Source organism: Xyrauchen texanus, chromosome 15, assembly GCF_025860055.1.
Source record: "Xyrauchen texanus isolate HMW12.3.18 chromosome 15, RBS_HiC_50CHRs, whole genome shotgun sequence".
Taxonomy (NCBI): domain Eukaryota; kingdom Metazoa; phylum Chordata; class Actinopteri; order Cypriniformes; family Catostomidae; genus Xyrauchen; species Xyrauchen texanus.
In genome coordinates this window covers 20,874,200-20,888,916 of record NC_068290.1, presented here as the reverse complement: position 1 = coordinate 20,888,916, position 14,717 = coordinate 20,874,200, and the positions used below count along the sequence as shown (strand labels likewise).

At 41.5% G+C, this 14,717-nt stretch overlaps 1 protein-coding gene across 2 annotated transcripts in view; it reads left to right on the top strand.

Annotated features, from left to right (window-relative positions):
• Positions 1 to 14,717, top strand: part of LOC127655639 (tyrosine-protein phosphatase non-receptor type 3-like) — a 51,209-nt gene that overhangs the window by 31,074 nt on the left and 5,418 nt on the right. For both annotated transcript variants that reach the window (XM_052143549.1, XM_052143550.1), the window contains 8 exons: positions 6,930 to 7,007; positions 7,122 to 7,178; positions 7,260 to 7,416; positions 10,202 to 10,365; positions 10,481 to 10,571; positions 11,308 to 11,372; positions 11,999 to 12,139; positions 14,241 to 14,369. In XM_052143549.1, the coding sequence (XP_051999509.1) occupies positions 6,930 to 7,007; positions 7,122 to 7,178; positions 7,260 to 7,416; positions 10,202 to 10,365; positions 10,481 to 10,571; positions 11,308 to 11,372; positions 11,999 to 12,139; positions 14,241 to 14,369 (882 nt within the window). The remainder of the gene's footprint in view (positions 1 to 6,929; positions 7,008 to 7,121; positions 7,179 to 7,259; positions 7,417 to 10,201; positions 10,366 to 10,480; positions 10,572 to 11,307; positions 11,373 to 11,998; positions 12,140 to 14,240; positions 14,370 to 14,717) is intronic.

Here is a 14,717-nt window from a genome sequence, read left to right as displayed (position 1 = left end):
TCGGAAACCATATCCTGCGGGAACCCGTGGATCCTGAACGCATGTCTTAATAGCAGTTCTGCTGTTTGGTTTGCTGTGGGGAGCTTGGGCAAAGGTAAGAGGCGACAAGTCTTTGAGAATCTATCCACCACCACAAGAATTACCATATTACCTTGGGACTGAGGTAAGCCTGTGATGAAGTCCAAAGAAATATGGGACTAAGGGTGTCTCGTGTTGGGGAGTGGGTGCAGCAGGCCTTGAGGGTGGTTCCTGGGTTCCTTGTTCTGGGCACAGATGGGGAAAGCAGCGACGAAGGCCCGGACGTTGCTCTACAGTTTGGGCCACCAGAACTTCCTCTGGACAAGCTTGCAGGTCCTGGTAGTTCCCGGGTGTCCAGAAGGAAGGGCGGCATGAGCCCACTGCAAAACCTCAGAACGGAGACGGTTAGGAACAAAGAGGCGCCCAGGAGGGCCATTACCTGGTCCTGGGTGGATGAATCCACTGTCCAAAGACTCCTTGAGGTATTTGTCCATGGCTAATCTCTCAGGACCTGAGAGGGAATAGAGTCCTCCACGAGGTGGACAGGTACTGGGAAGCAGCTCGATAGCGCAATCATAAGGTCTGTGAGGGGGCACTCTGTCCTTACTGAAGACCTCGTGGAGATCTGCATACTCCGGGGATACTCGGGATAACTCGGGGAGGTGGGTTAAAGACTTGTGTTTCTCCGGCTCCACCTTTAGAGGAGCCAAGACTTCAGCCGACAGGGTCTCTGGAGCAGAGGTACAACTCTGCTTGGAGAAATCTGGCGAAGGTTCTGGGACACAGCAGAAGGCGGAATCAGAGACACAGCAGTTGGTTCCCCATGTTCTAACAACCCCTCTGGACCAGTCAATGTGAGGGTTGTGGGTAGTCAGCCATGGGAAGCCGAGAAATAAAGGAAGCTTAGGAGAGTGGATCAAGAGGAATTGTAGCTGTTCTTGGTGTTGCCCCACCCTTAGCTGGAGAGGCGGGGTGCATTGACTAACCTGGCCGGAACCCAGAGGACTGCCATCCACTGCCGTAAAATTGAGAGGTCTGGTAGGGTAACAGGCTGAATAGAGAGGCTCCTGGCCAACTTGAAATCCATAAAGCTCCCGGCGGCCCCAGAGTCTACAAAGGCACCACTCTGATGATGCTGACTACCGTTGATATGGGTGGCGTGAAAAGTCAAACCAGCGGTTGCCGAGCAGGGGAGTGTTCCTATTCTTGTCCTGGCTCTTCCAGCCAACTCTGGGAAAAAAATGGCCTGACCTGCCACAATAGAGACAGCATCTCTCGGTCTTGGTCTGAGAGGGCTGACAGAATCTATTCAAGGTTAACCGAAGACTCTTCCGCTGGGTTCACTTCCATGGTTCAGTCTTGCTGTGGCGAGGCTGCCGTAGGCAGGGATCAAACCCTGGTCTGTAGTGCTCGAGTGTATGGTGTTTTACCACTGAGCTAACTCTTCAAAATCTTTTAATTGAAGAAAAAGCAAAAGTACAAATAAAACAGGAAAGCAGAGCTTCCATAAAACAAAGAAACAAAAAGAGACACAAGGGTCAAAAGTACAAAATAAACTGGGAGAGCCGAGCTTCGCCAAAACTGAGAAACAAAAGAGACACAAGGGTCAAAAAGGTACTATAAGGACAAGCCTAAATTAGAGATCTGGAAACAGGAGGAACACGGAACAAAGGCTCAAGACTGAACACAAAGGGGAGAAACAAACAGACTTATATAGGGCAAAACACACGTGAAGGGAATGAGGGTTGATGAACAGATGGTTGAAACGGGTTGGGGTGTTGGTGCCATCTGCAGGAGTGGAGAGGAGCATTGCATAGGAGGACCAGGGCGAACGCCCTCTGCTGATCTGGAAGCGAACAGCAACCCAAAGAGGAGATCCTTACAGCATTTAGTGGCCTAACACATTCCTTTCATGATGCTATTAGATTTACCAAAAGGGGCTCAAATTGGTGTTCATGCACCAGTTACTTGTGTTCCTTCAAATATTGCTGACACGACCACAAGCTAACATGGAGGGAGTCTATATTATGTGTAAAGCTAAAATGCAAATGAACATATAAAAAGGCATTATGAATATAAATGTCAACACTGTTCATGTAAAAAATGCTTTGCATTATTTGAAAACATTTAACCCATACTATGCATATATAAATTTAAATGAAAATTGGTTGATTGAATATAAAGTAGATGAACAAAACATTAATGACAATGTGGCAGATATGACTGTGCCATTGACCTTCTCCCTGGCACCTCTCCACCCAAGGGCCACCTATACTCCCTCTCTGGACCAGAGAGGGGGGCTCTGGATAAGTATATCCATGAGTCATTGGCGGCTGGCCTCATCCGACCCTCCTCTTCCCCCGCAGGCGCGGGGTTCTTCTTCGTGGGGAAGAAGGATGGTTCACTCCGTCCCTGCATCGATTATCATGGGCTGAATGACATCACCATAAAGAATCGGTACCCTCTGCCATTGATGTCTACTGCTCACGAGCTGTTGCAGGGAGCCCAGGTCTTCACTAAGTTGGATCTCCGCAATGCCTACCACCTGGTTCGGATCAGGGAGGGTGATGAGTGGAAGACGGCATTCAACACCCCCACTGGGCACTTTGCATATAGGGTGATGCCCTTTGGGCTCACCAATGCCCCGGCCGTTTTCCAAGCCCTGGTCAATGATGTGTTGAGAGACATGATCAATAGATTTGTCTTTGTGTACCTTGATGATATCTTAATTTTTTCCCCTTCATTACAGGTACACATTCAGCATGTACGCCAGGTGCTGCAGCGTCTTCTGGAGAACCAGTTGTACGTCAAGGCAGAGAAATGTATGTTCCACGCTGACTCCGTTCCGTTCTTGGGGCAAATAATCTCAGCGGAGGGGATCAAGGTAGATCCGGCGAAGGTAAGGGCTGTCTCCGAATGGCCAGTCCCTGACTCCCGCAAGGCGTTGCAGCGATTCCTGGGTTTTGCTAACTTCTATAGGCGGTTTATCCGCAGCTTCAGTCAAACCGCGGCACCTTTGACAGCTCTAACCTCCACACGTGTTCCTTTCAGGTGGTCAGATCAGGCTCAGGAGGCCTTCCAGAGACTTAAGAAATGTTTCACCTCTGCACCTATCCTGTCTGTTCCTGAACCTGATCTGCAATTTATTGTGGAGGTAGATGCTTCCGAGGTTGGGGTTGGAGCAGTTCTCTCCCAGCGGTCCCCTCGTGATGGAAAAGTACACCCCTGTGCATTCTTCTCGCACCGCCTGAGCCCGGCTGAACAGAACTATGATGTCGGTAACCGGGAGCTGCTCGTGGTGAGGCTGGCCCTGGGTGAGTGGCGTCACTGGCTGGAGGGCACAGCGGAGCCCTTCTTGGTCTGGACCGATCATAAGAACCTGGAGTATATCCGTTCGGCCAGGAGGTTGAACCCTCGGCAGGCCAGATGGGCAGTCTTCTTCGGCCGGTTCAGTTTCACCCTCTCATATCGGCCAGGATCGAAGAACGTTAAGCCTGATGCCCTGTCCCGTCTTTTTGACTGCCCTAGGGGTAAGTCGTTTCCCGACACTATAGTGCCTGAAGATGTTGTGGTGGCTGCCGTGTCCTGGGGGGTCGAGGGACAGGTCAGGGAGGCCCTACGAGGGGTGGCTGTTCCGATGGGTTGCCCGGATGGCCTGTTGTTTGTCCCTGAGCCATTGCGTGCAGTTGTGTTGAAGTGGAGCCACACATTGAGGCTGGTCTGTCATCCAGGAGTGCGGAGAACTCTGGCTTCTGCTCGTCAACGCTTCTGGTGGCCCAACGTGGACCAAGACGCCAGACAGTTTGTGGCAGCCTGCTTGGTTTGCGCCCAGAATAAGTCTTCTAACAAGCCCCCCGCTGGCCTGCTGCAATCCTTGCCCGTTCCCTCCTGCCCCTGGTCTCACATTTTCCTTGATTTTGTTACTGGCCTTCTTCCCTCAAGGGGCTGCACCGCGATTTTGATGGTGGTTGACCGTTTTTCCAAGGCGGTGCACTTTATTCCCCTTCCCAAACTACCCACTGCTAAGGAGACGGCACTGGTGGTCGTCGATCACGTCTTCAGGATTCATGGTCTTCCGACAGGACGTGGTGTCTGACAGGGGGCCCCAGTTCGTTTCCCACTTTTGGAGGGAATTCTGTCGTCTTATTGGGGCTACTGCCAGCCTGACTTCAGGATTCCATCCGCAGACCAACGGGCAGTCTGAGCGGGCCAACCAGGATTTAGAGCACATGCTCCGCTGTCTGGCATCGCATAATCCCGCCTCCTGGAGCCAGCAGCTCACCTGGGCAGAATATGCACACAACACACTTCCTGTGGCATCTACTGGTATGTCCCCTTTTCAGTGCTCTCTTGGTTATCAGCCCCCTCTGTTTTCTTCTCAGGAATCTGAAGCCGCTGTCCCCTCTGCCCAGGCCTTTGTCCAGCGTTGTAAAAGAACCTGGAGAAGAGCCAGAGAGGTCCTGCTTCGGGCAGGGAGACGTGCCAAGGTGGCAGCTGACCGCCGGCGGACTCCGGCACCCAAGTATGTCTGTGGGCAGAGGGTATGGCTGTCCACTAAGGACCTACCTCTTAAGGTGCCGGCACGCAAGTTAGCACCCAGGTTCATAGGGCCCTACCGCATCTCTAAGGTCTTGAGTCCAGCGGCGGTGCGGCTCAGACTCCCACCTGCTCTCAGTCGTGTGCACCCTGTCTTCCATGTCTCTCGTGTAAAACCAGTATTTTCTTCCCCCCTTAACCCTACTGTGTCTGTCCAATCCCCCCCACCCCCCCATCTGGTTGATGGGGTCCCTGTGTATACCGTCAGGAGATTGCTGGACTCCAGGAGGCGTGGTAGGTGATACCAGTACCTTGTGGACTGGGAGGGATACGGCCCGGAGGAGAGATGTTGAGTGCCGTCCCGGGATATTCTGGACCGCTCTCTGATCGAGGACTTCCACCAGCAGCGGCCCCTTTCTACCCAGGGAGCGTCTGTGGACGCCCCTGAAGGGGGGGGGTACTGTCAGGATGCCGGTTTGACAAGCGGGAGCTGGGTGAACAATCCACATAACACTTTAATGCAACACATTTCAGTGTACATCAAAACATAAATGTGCTGTTCTGCACAATAAAAAACACATTCAACAACACTCAACAGCCTTGCTTTTCAGCAGTCACTGTGGCACAGTCACACACAGCTTTGTGCATCTGTCTCTCCCTACTCTCCTTAAATACCCCTGCCGCTCCTCCATGGAACATGAGACCGATGCACAAACAGGTTTACCACTTATTTCTCCGGCCTCGCTCTGCCCCGACGCTGCTCGGCATGCCCTGCTTGCTACAATATAGATAGATCAAAATTGCGATTTATATTTGGTATTGGGGTCTGATCATATGGATGTGATCTGTTTTTTTATGCTCTTCCACTTGCATATTTGTTGGGAAAATGTTTAAAGCGGAAGAGGTTTGCCCAGTTTCCCTACTTTTGAGCGTATTCAAGTCATTAAGTGATAATGGGGAACTCTTGCTACGTGTACGCAATCTAATCAATATTTCTGCAAAAGCAGAGTCTTTTTGTCTAACAATGATTGTTAATTCTGACAGTGCTAATGTGCTGTTCCACAAATCCTATGGAGCACTCCCACAACAATTACATTATATTTACCAAATGAAGAGTAGTCATCTGTCTGCTTTATTTGCCTAAGCCTATCATGGACATAGGCTAGTAGGCTGTGGTTTAACATAGAAATTTTTTTCTTCTCCTAAAAGGTGTGCAAGGCAATTTTGCATCTGTCCCGATTGAAAATGTACTATTGATGGTCTTGGCACCCACGTTGAAAGCAGCAATTCCAGTAGGTGCTGTCAATAGAACAGAAACTTTGTCTGGTGCAGTTGCAATTTGGGATTATAATCTGGTCACTTCATAATGAAAAGCTCTGATTAAATGTTACTTTCCTGTTCCTGCACCTCCAAAAACAAATACATGAAAAGGCTCTGGCTTTTTACCTCTAAATTTCTCTAAGCAATACTGTCTTACTTGATAGAAAATATATTTTTGTTTGGATTTCAGAGACCCAAGTAGATTGAGAGCATCTGATCTACACAAGTCATTCAAACTAAATTCAAATCGATTGCTTCTTTCATTTTGAATGGATAGATCAGGAATTATATCAACATGTTCATTGATGAATCTCTAATTTCTTGTTGAAATTCCAAGCGCTCTGACTCCTGCTCAGGACACATCTCAAATGTTTGCCAGTTTGCTCTGGCTATATTTTACTAGGGTCCCATGTCCCCCTGTGACAGGGGAACCCCTCTCTATCATTATTAGCCTTTTCGGTAAAAAATAAATAAATAAAATAAAACTTATATATACACCGATATTTAATGAGCATAAAGTGTAGCTATAGGCATTTAAATTTGTCCTGCATGTGTCTGCATAAATCGATGTCCTTATGGTTTTCTTAGCTCTGTACAAGTTCTCCAGAGCACTTGTTAATTTACAAGCATTTTCAAGTTCTACTTAAGCTGCAATCCTTTTAGGAAATGGCCACATAACTATGAGGAATCGCAAGATGGATTCTACGATCTACTTAGGCTTATGATGCTTTTGGGAAAGGAGGCCCTGGTTAATTTCCTGTCCTGCTTACCTCAACGGATGTGTTTGTTTGTGTACAGGTTTGGCTATAACATTTAGGGACATGTTTTTTTTTTTTTTTTAATGACTCAATTAATATAGTGAAATGTGATTTAAAAAAATTACAAGTGAGGACACTTAATAAATATATAATAAATTAATTATAAATACATAATAAAAAGCTTATAAATCAGCCAAATAATGTTTTACTGAGACTTTGGTTTATGGATTGGGTTAAGGGTCAAATGTCAATGAGATGTAATTAACTAATAGTGAAACAAATGTGTGCTCACCTCAGAGTGTGACAGTTGATGGAGATCTTCTGCTTGTGAGAATCAGCCCAGACCAAGATGGGAAGTTCGGCTTCAATGTTAAAGTGAGTTTATATAATATAACTTGTGTATTTATAATCAAATATTCACATTGCATGCAGCCATATATTATTTTGATATAATGTAGCATAACAAGGTCATGGTTGGTTAATCTTTAGGGAGGTGTGGATCAGAAGATGTCCCTGGCCATCTCTCATGTTAGCCCTGCATCTCCGGTAAGCTGAAAGGCCAGACTGGTTTTTATATGAATGGGCACTTGTTTTTATGTTTGTACAGACATTACGTGTGTATTACAGGCTGGTCGCTGTGTGCCTCCTCTGATGGAGGGAGATCAGGTGTTGTTGATAAATGGACGTGACATTTCAGAGCACACACATCAGCAGGTGGTCATGTTCATCAAAGCCAGCCGAGAGTCACACAGCAAGGAACTAGCCTTGCTTGTGCGCCGCAAGGGTAAGATATAGTTGGAGTAAATATGCATGCATGTTTATATTAAGTAAGTTAATTTATATGTAAATACAGAAGCACTCTCATTGTGGAATAGGCGGAGCCAGAGCTCTTTAAAGGAAACACCTTGGTGTTACATCTTAAATGCAGTTTTAATGCGTTATAGCTTTATTCTAGTTCAAATAATACAGAATCAGGTCATGTAATTAATTACAAACTCCAAAACTGGCATTTCTCTGTGCGGTCAGCACATCTTCTATGAGTTGCGCGAATGTGGGAGAGATTGAAACTGCACCTGGCTGATGAACGCTCATCCCTCGAGTGCGCACTTGCTAAAGCTAGATTATAACGCAATGTCTCGCGACTTATTGAATCATAATACATGTCATTGTGCATTTCTTATCGTGAAGAAAATTGCCATCAAGCAGCTTTATTAATAAGAGAGAAAGTTTGTTTTTTGGGAGTTAAAGATGGATTGAAGTGAACAGAAAGGTGAGAGAGGGTAGTCTTTGCCCCATTATACACTGCAACAAAATAAGTTTGATTTTTTTTGGCTTGTTTTCCAATGAAACCATCTGAAGCACATTTTAAAACAATGTACATTTTCTTTAGGAACTATACTTCAGAAGAAAAATTGTTATCGGAGAATATTGAATATAATATTAAAACACAAATATTTTATAATAATAGAGAATAAATCTTGAGTACAAGTATATTTTGTCTTTACTGCACACACAGAAGTATAACAAAGTAAAAATAATATATATATATATATATATATATATATATATATATATATATATACAAAATACTTATATTTAAGAGACATCCTCTTAAAAAAATTATAATTATCTTATCTTGCTTCTCAAGTAAATTTATCTTGTTAAACATTTTTAGACCATTTTAAATGGAAAACAAGACAAAAACACTTGATAAAGTTATTTTTGCAGTGAATTTCTTTACTGAATTAAACTTATTCCCTTTAATTCAGTGAAGGTCATTTAGAGGTATTTTGTCCTCTTTATGGTTAGTAAGCACGTTTAATACAACCTTTTAAGTCAGGACACAAGCTGAATAATCGGTATAGAGCTAATGATTAATCGTTCTAATAATCATTAGATTAATTGATAATCAAAATCGTTAGTTGCAGCCCTATTCAGGTTCAATACAAGTGAAGCACAATCGGCAGCATCATATTGCCACAATTATTTTGATCTGCCCCTCCTTTTCTTTAAAAACAAATAGGAAAAATCTGGGTTACACTGAGGCACTTAAAATGGAAATTAAAGGGGCCAATCTGTAAATGTTAAAATACTCACTATTTCAAAAGTATACCAACAAGACCGTGGCTTGCTAACCTTTTCTGTGTAAAGTTATAGCCAATTTTACAACTTCGCCATGATGTAATGTCAACAAATCCTAAAATGACTGAAAAAATTATAAATTTTAAAACAACTTTGCAGCTCAAATAATACAGGAGTTTTTACAGAATAATTCATGCTAGTGCTTTTATAAAATTATAAGCTCCACAGTTCTGCGAGCATTTTTTTTGCATGGAAAGATATGAAAACGGTTTTCCTACTCCCTGAAAGACTGAAATAAGTGTCATGGAGATATCTCACTACCAGTCTCTGTTACAGCTTGTCCATGGTCTCTGATGCTTTTTGCGCAGTCTCATAGTGTTGTTGCAGTGAGTTATTGAGGCTTAATGCCATATTCTGATTTAGAGTTTTCAGTTGATTCACTATATCTGATCATGTATATGGTTTCGTTTGCTGTTGTAAATGTAACACATTTTCAAAACAAATTAAGTTATAAGCGCAATTTTGCTGCTGTTGTGTTTGACAGCCGTGAGAAGATGCTTTGTGTCAGTTTCAATGGTATCGGTGCGGTGTTTTGGAAAGAGGGGGCATGGCTTAATCAGCTCAGTCTCATAGAAGGTAGAACGGCTGAAATCGCTTATAGGAACTTTAACTTGTATTGAACATGGACTATTCTTTTAAGTGACATGTGGCAGGATGCAATGAGGCACAGGCAAAGATTGCATGTCAATGTCACTCCAAAGGGGCCTTTATTTACACAATGAAAGAATAACAAATGTTGCGGAGTAGTGAGGTGTGCCTGATCAGCCTGCTGCGTTCTCCTCCAATTATCCAATGAAAAGTCGTTTTAAGGGCAACACTGGTTTGTGATCAGGACACTCACCATAGACACTAAAAATGTCTGAATGTATAAGAGACAAAATATCAAAACCAAGTGGCATTTACAAGAAAATAATGCTAGATCTTTTCTCAGAACTAACTTCACTTGTCTTAAGAAGTTATTTCAATTTTTTTTTTACTTATGACCAACTGATCCCAAGGTCATATTTAGTGAAAGTAGGGCGTTGGTCCCCTCAAGTTTAAATAGGTGTCTTGGCAGAGTAACCACTGGTTTAGATCATCACATTAACTATGCGCATTATCCTCAAAGTTTGAAAAAATAAATAAATATTGATTTTGAACAATATGTATATTCAAATCTAATTTCTTTTTGTGAAATGTTTACTTGAAACTGAGTATTTTACTTGTTTGTGTTATATTTCTTTATAATAAATGCTCTTGGTTTGATATTTTGTTATATAATGCAACAATACTAATACATTAAGCTTGGCTTAAGTGTCCAAATACTCTTTGGGGCTACTGTATATAGCATTCAGTTTTTTTATAGTCCTTCCAGAAATGGTTGTTGTTGTTGCTGTTGTTTTTGAACAGCTCACCTCATACTATGGTCGTGTGCTGTTTGTTAACAGGTGTCTCTTTGCGAGCTGAACACACACTACTGTTAGTTGGTGGTCTCACCCTTCCAGGTGAACTATCCCCGCTGTCCAGTCACCCGTCTGGAGAGACACTGGAAGAGTCCATGGCCCGTCTAGAGAGGGGATTGGTCACTGGCACACTGCTTCTGCAATTTGAGGTTTGGCATGTGAGAGGTGGAGTGTTTTGCAGCATGTCTCAGCTGGCATGTGAATGCACTGCAGATAATTGTTTTCCATGCATGCATGTGTTTGAATGTGTTTTATTACTCACAGAAGTTGTATAGGAAGAAAGATGGAATGTTAATGTCTTGCGCAAAGCTGTCTGAGAATATGGACAAGAATCGATACAAAGATGTATTACCGTGTAAGTTGCAATACTTTTACACCCAAACAAGAACCTGTATCACATAGTAAAATAATTCCGGCAAACATATCACTACAATCAGAAATGGTTTATATTTTTGTTGTTCAGCTGCATTTGATAGTGTGTTTACATATTTGATCAAACCTAACTAATATAGTATAATATAATAAAACAAAAAAACGAAATATATATATATATATATATAAAGAGGAAATATTTACCCCCTGAAATCATTTTCAGGGTATTTTTTTTTTTTACATTTATGAGTGCAAATCTTTTTAATATACTGTGTCACATTATCCAAATACTTAATTTGAATCTATTTATTTAAATGATCACAGTGTCTAAACCCATAACTAGACAGACCTATCGTGGTCTGTTATGAAATATATTAAATGTTACATAAAAAACAGATAAATTGACTGGGACATGTTTTTGTTCTTATATTTTAAATTGCATTTATGCCCCAAGCCCTGGTAAAATTTTTGACCCCAATGCAAAGATTCTATTTTACTAGAGATTTGTTACTAGATGAAAATGATAGGATTGTTTAACAAAGCTACCACATGAGTAGATTAGGGCTAAAGTCGAGCATATAATTTTATTATTTTCTGTACAAGCTTTTGATTGTGAAGTGAGGCGTAATGCTCTTTAAAACTAGTTTGAGGAGGCATTTTCAAATAATCCTTAAATCCTCATTTCCTCATTCTTTGCTCTTTCACACTGTTCCCTACAGATGACATCACCAGGGTGGTGCTACAAGAGGAGGGGGAGGATTACATCAATGCCAGTCATGTTAAGGTTTTGATCTCAAACTCTCTGCCTTGCACTCATCAGTATCAGTATTATTCATTGATATTAAACTGTCCACTGATACAGTGTTCCAGAGATGCACTTTACAACTTTTTTCACAATGTTTTAAACATGACAAAAGGAATATTACCATTGACAAATATGTTATAAATGATGTACACTTTGAAGAGATAATCATATCAGCGGCCTAAGGAATTACTGTTTTATTCTGCATAAGAGTGGTTACCCCTCATGTTAAGCTGCCATATTAAGATCACATGACCAATGAACAATACTTACCTTATCTTGGTAACTCCCCAATTATTGGACACTGTGCAAATAATATACTTCCACAATGGCATCAGTAACCTATAGCTTTTGGTTTGTTGTGAAGCTGCATCCACCCGTTAGGCTTCAGTTAGACCACTTTGTATTGACCAATGAAACATAAAAACATGTACCTACTGGCTTCTGCCACTTTTAAAGTGTGTCTAAGAGTGTTGCTTTACACATCTGTTGTATGTGTGCTCATTACACAGAGTAATCATTGTTTCTAGATAGTGTTTTTTTGTATTTATTATGTAATTTTGGTTACTTTGGATGACACATTAAAGACTTTAAAATGTGTGTGTCAGACTGAACCAGCAGGTTGCATGTTGCAGTACATAGCAGCTCAGGGTCCACTGCCACACACCTGTACACACTTCTGGAGGAGTGTGTGGGAGCAGGATGTCAGAATCATCGTCATGCTGACCACACTGACCGAAAGAGGACGGGTACTGCAACAAAACTGCACACACAACTACATAGAAGCTTATACACACAAGGTTTTTACAGTGTGCTGTAAAATGAACCCTTTATGCTCTGAGGGTGTTTTTAAAGATTTCTTGTTTCAGTGGCATACCAAATATTAAAGGCTTATAACAAAAAAAAACAACAACAACAAAACAAGTAGTGTTTGGTATAATTTTTTTAAAGAAAACTTAAAAAAAAAAATACATAAAAAATAAAATATATATATATATATATATATATATATATATATATATATATATATATATATATATATATATTAGTGTGTAAATACCAATCATCTGTTACAGAAACATTTTGTGTTGATACAACAAAGCAATCAAAAGACAAATATAATTTATGGCTAAAAACATCTCTCCAAACAAATAAAACATAATAACTGTACAAAAGAACTAATTATACTTGCAAATACCACAATGACTAAAGATTTGCAAAGCATGCAGAAATGATTTTAGTAATGAGATTCCACAGAATGAGTTTCATTCTGTGCCATTTGAGTCATCGATTCAAAATTAGAGTGATTGATCACATGACACTCTGCCCAAATATGGAGGACTATCACCACTGGTTAGAGCAATCTGAACCCAATACTATTGGTTTAGCTTTCCATGACTACAGCATTTCTGATTACGTCATCTGATCTAGGAAAACTAACATGATTGTAGCAAGATAGCAAGATGCCAGAGAGCCAGATTCTGTGTGCACAATGTGGTTCATCTGGGTTATCTAATGATCTATTAAAAATAATTGCCTCCTCTAAGTAATGGTATGTGATATTTTATGTTCGGTATTTTCTTTTTTTGTCGTGAAGTTACAAGCGAAAATGTGGCATATAATCAATAAATGTTCACATGAAACATATATGTCAAATGTCAAGACTGTAGTTATTAAAATTTTGATAATATTTTGGTTTTCTCTCGTGGACCCATTAAAGGTATAGTTCACCCAAAAATTTAAAGTCTTTGTTTACTCACTCTAATGTTGTTCCAAACACTAATGCCATTCTTGCATGGAACACAAAAGGAGAATATTTAGCAGGATGTAAAGCAGCTCTTTCATCATTTACTTTTATTGCATAAATAAGAATGACAATGAAAGTGCTTGATGTCTAGGGAAAGAGCAGCTTGGACATTCTGCTAAATATCTCCCTTTGTGTTACACATATGAAAAAAGTTATACAGAAGAAAGGAATGACAGGAATGTGAGTAAATTAAGACAGAATCTAAATTTTTGGCCAAACTTTCCATTTAATAAACTTGCACTTTACACACACACACACACACACACACACACATGTTGAGTTTCCATGTTTTATGGGGACTTTCCATAGACATAATGGTTTTTATACTGTACAAACTTTATATTCTATCCCCTAAACCTAACCCTACCCCTAAACCTAACCCTCACAGAAAACTTCAAAAAACATAATTTAGTATGATTTATAAGCTGTTTTCCTCATGGGGACCGACAAAATGTCCCCACAAGGTCAAAAATTTCGGGTTTTACTATCCTTATGGGGACATTTGGTCCCCACAAAGTGATAAATACACGCTCACACACACACACACACACACACACACGCACACACACACACACACACACAGATATACTCATGACCTGAACTCACATTTAAAACAAACAAGCACATACAAACAGGGGCTCTCAAAGTTGACACACACATAAACACACACGCACACACACACACACACACACACACACACACACACACAGATATACTCATGACCTGAACTCACTTTTAAAACAAACAAGCACTTACAAACAGGGGCTCTCAAAGTTGACACACACACACACACACACACACACACACTCACTCTACCTAATCAGACGATACCCATTAAACACCCATCACAACACCTCCAGCTCCCCAAGGACAGCTTATTGTGACTATCGTGTTCTTCGGATCGGCTTGACTGTTGCTTGGTAACCAAGCGCTCTGCATTCTTTTCCAAAGGAATGATTTAATAAACCGTTTGTGTGAGGAAGGGAGAGAGGAGTGCAATTGTTTTTTTGCTGTGCTCAGTAATCTCTTTTCCATTTCCACAGACCAAGTGCCACCAATACTGGCCGCACCCTCCTGAAGAGAAGGATTATGGGTATCTTCAGGTGTGCTGTCACTCAGAAGAGTGTAACCTGGCATATGTTACCAGAGAACTTACACTCTCAAATACTCAGGTAACTTTATTCAGCAACAAGTGTAACGGACAGAACCCCTGTAGAAAACAATGAGAAAAAATTATTAAAACAACTATATCCAACACAATCCATCATATCTGAAAATCCACTATTAAAACCTCACACATTTTTATCAAATGATCAATAGCTGTATCTTTGGTACAGATGCTCTAGAACCATTTCATTAACATATATTGTTCCCTCGATTTTTAGCCTAGTCTAGATTTTGTTTTCTCTATGCAAATGTTTGCCATTACTCATGCTTCTGTCCGTCTCATTACACTGGAGTTTAACTTTTTGTATAAAACCGAGTATTGTGGCTTTAGGCATTTTTTATGGGAAAGCCAT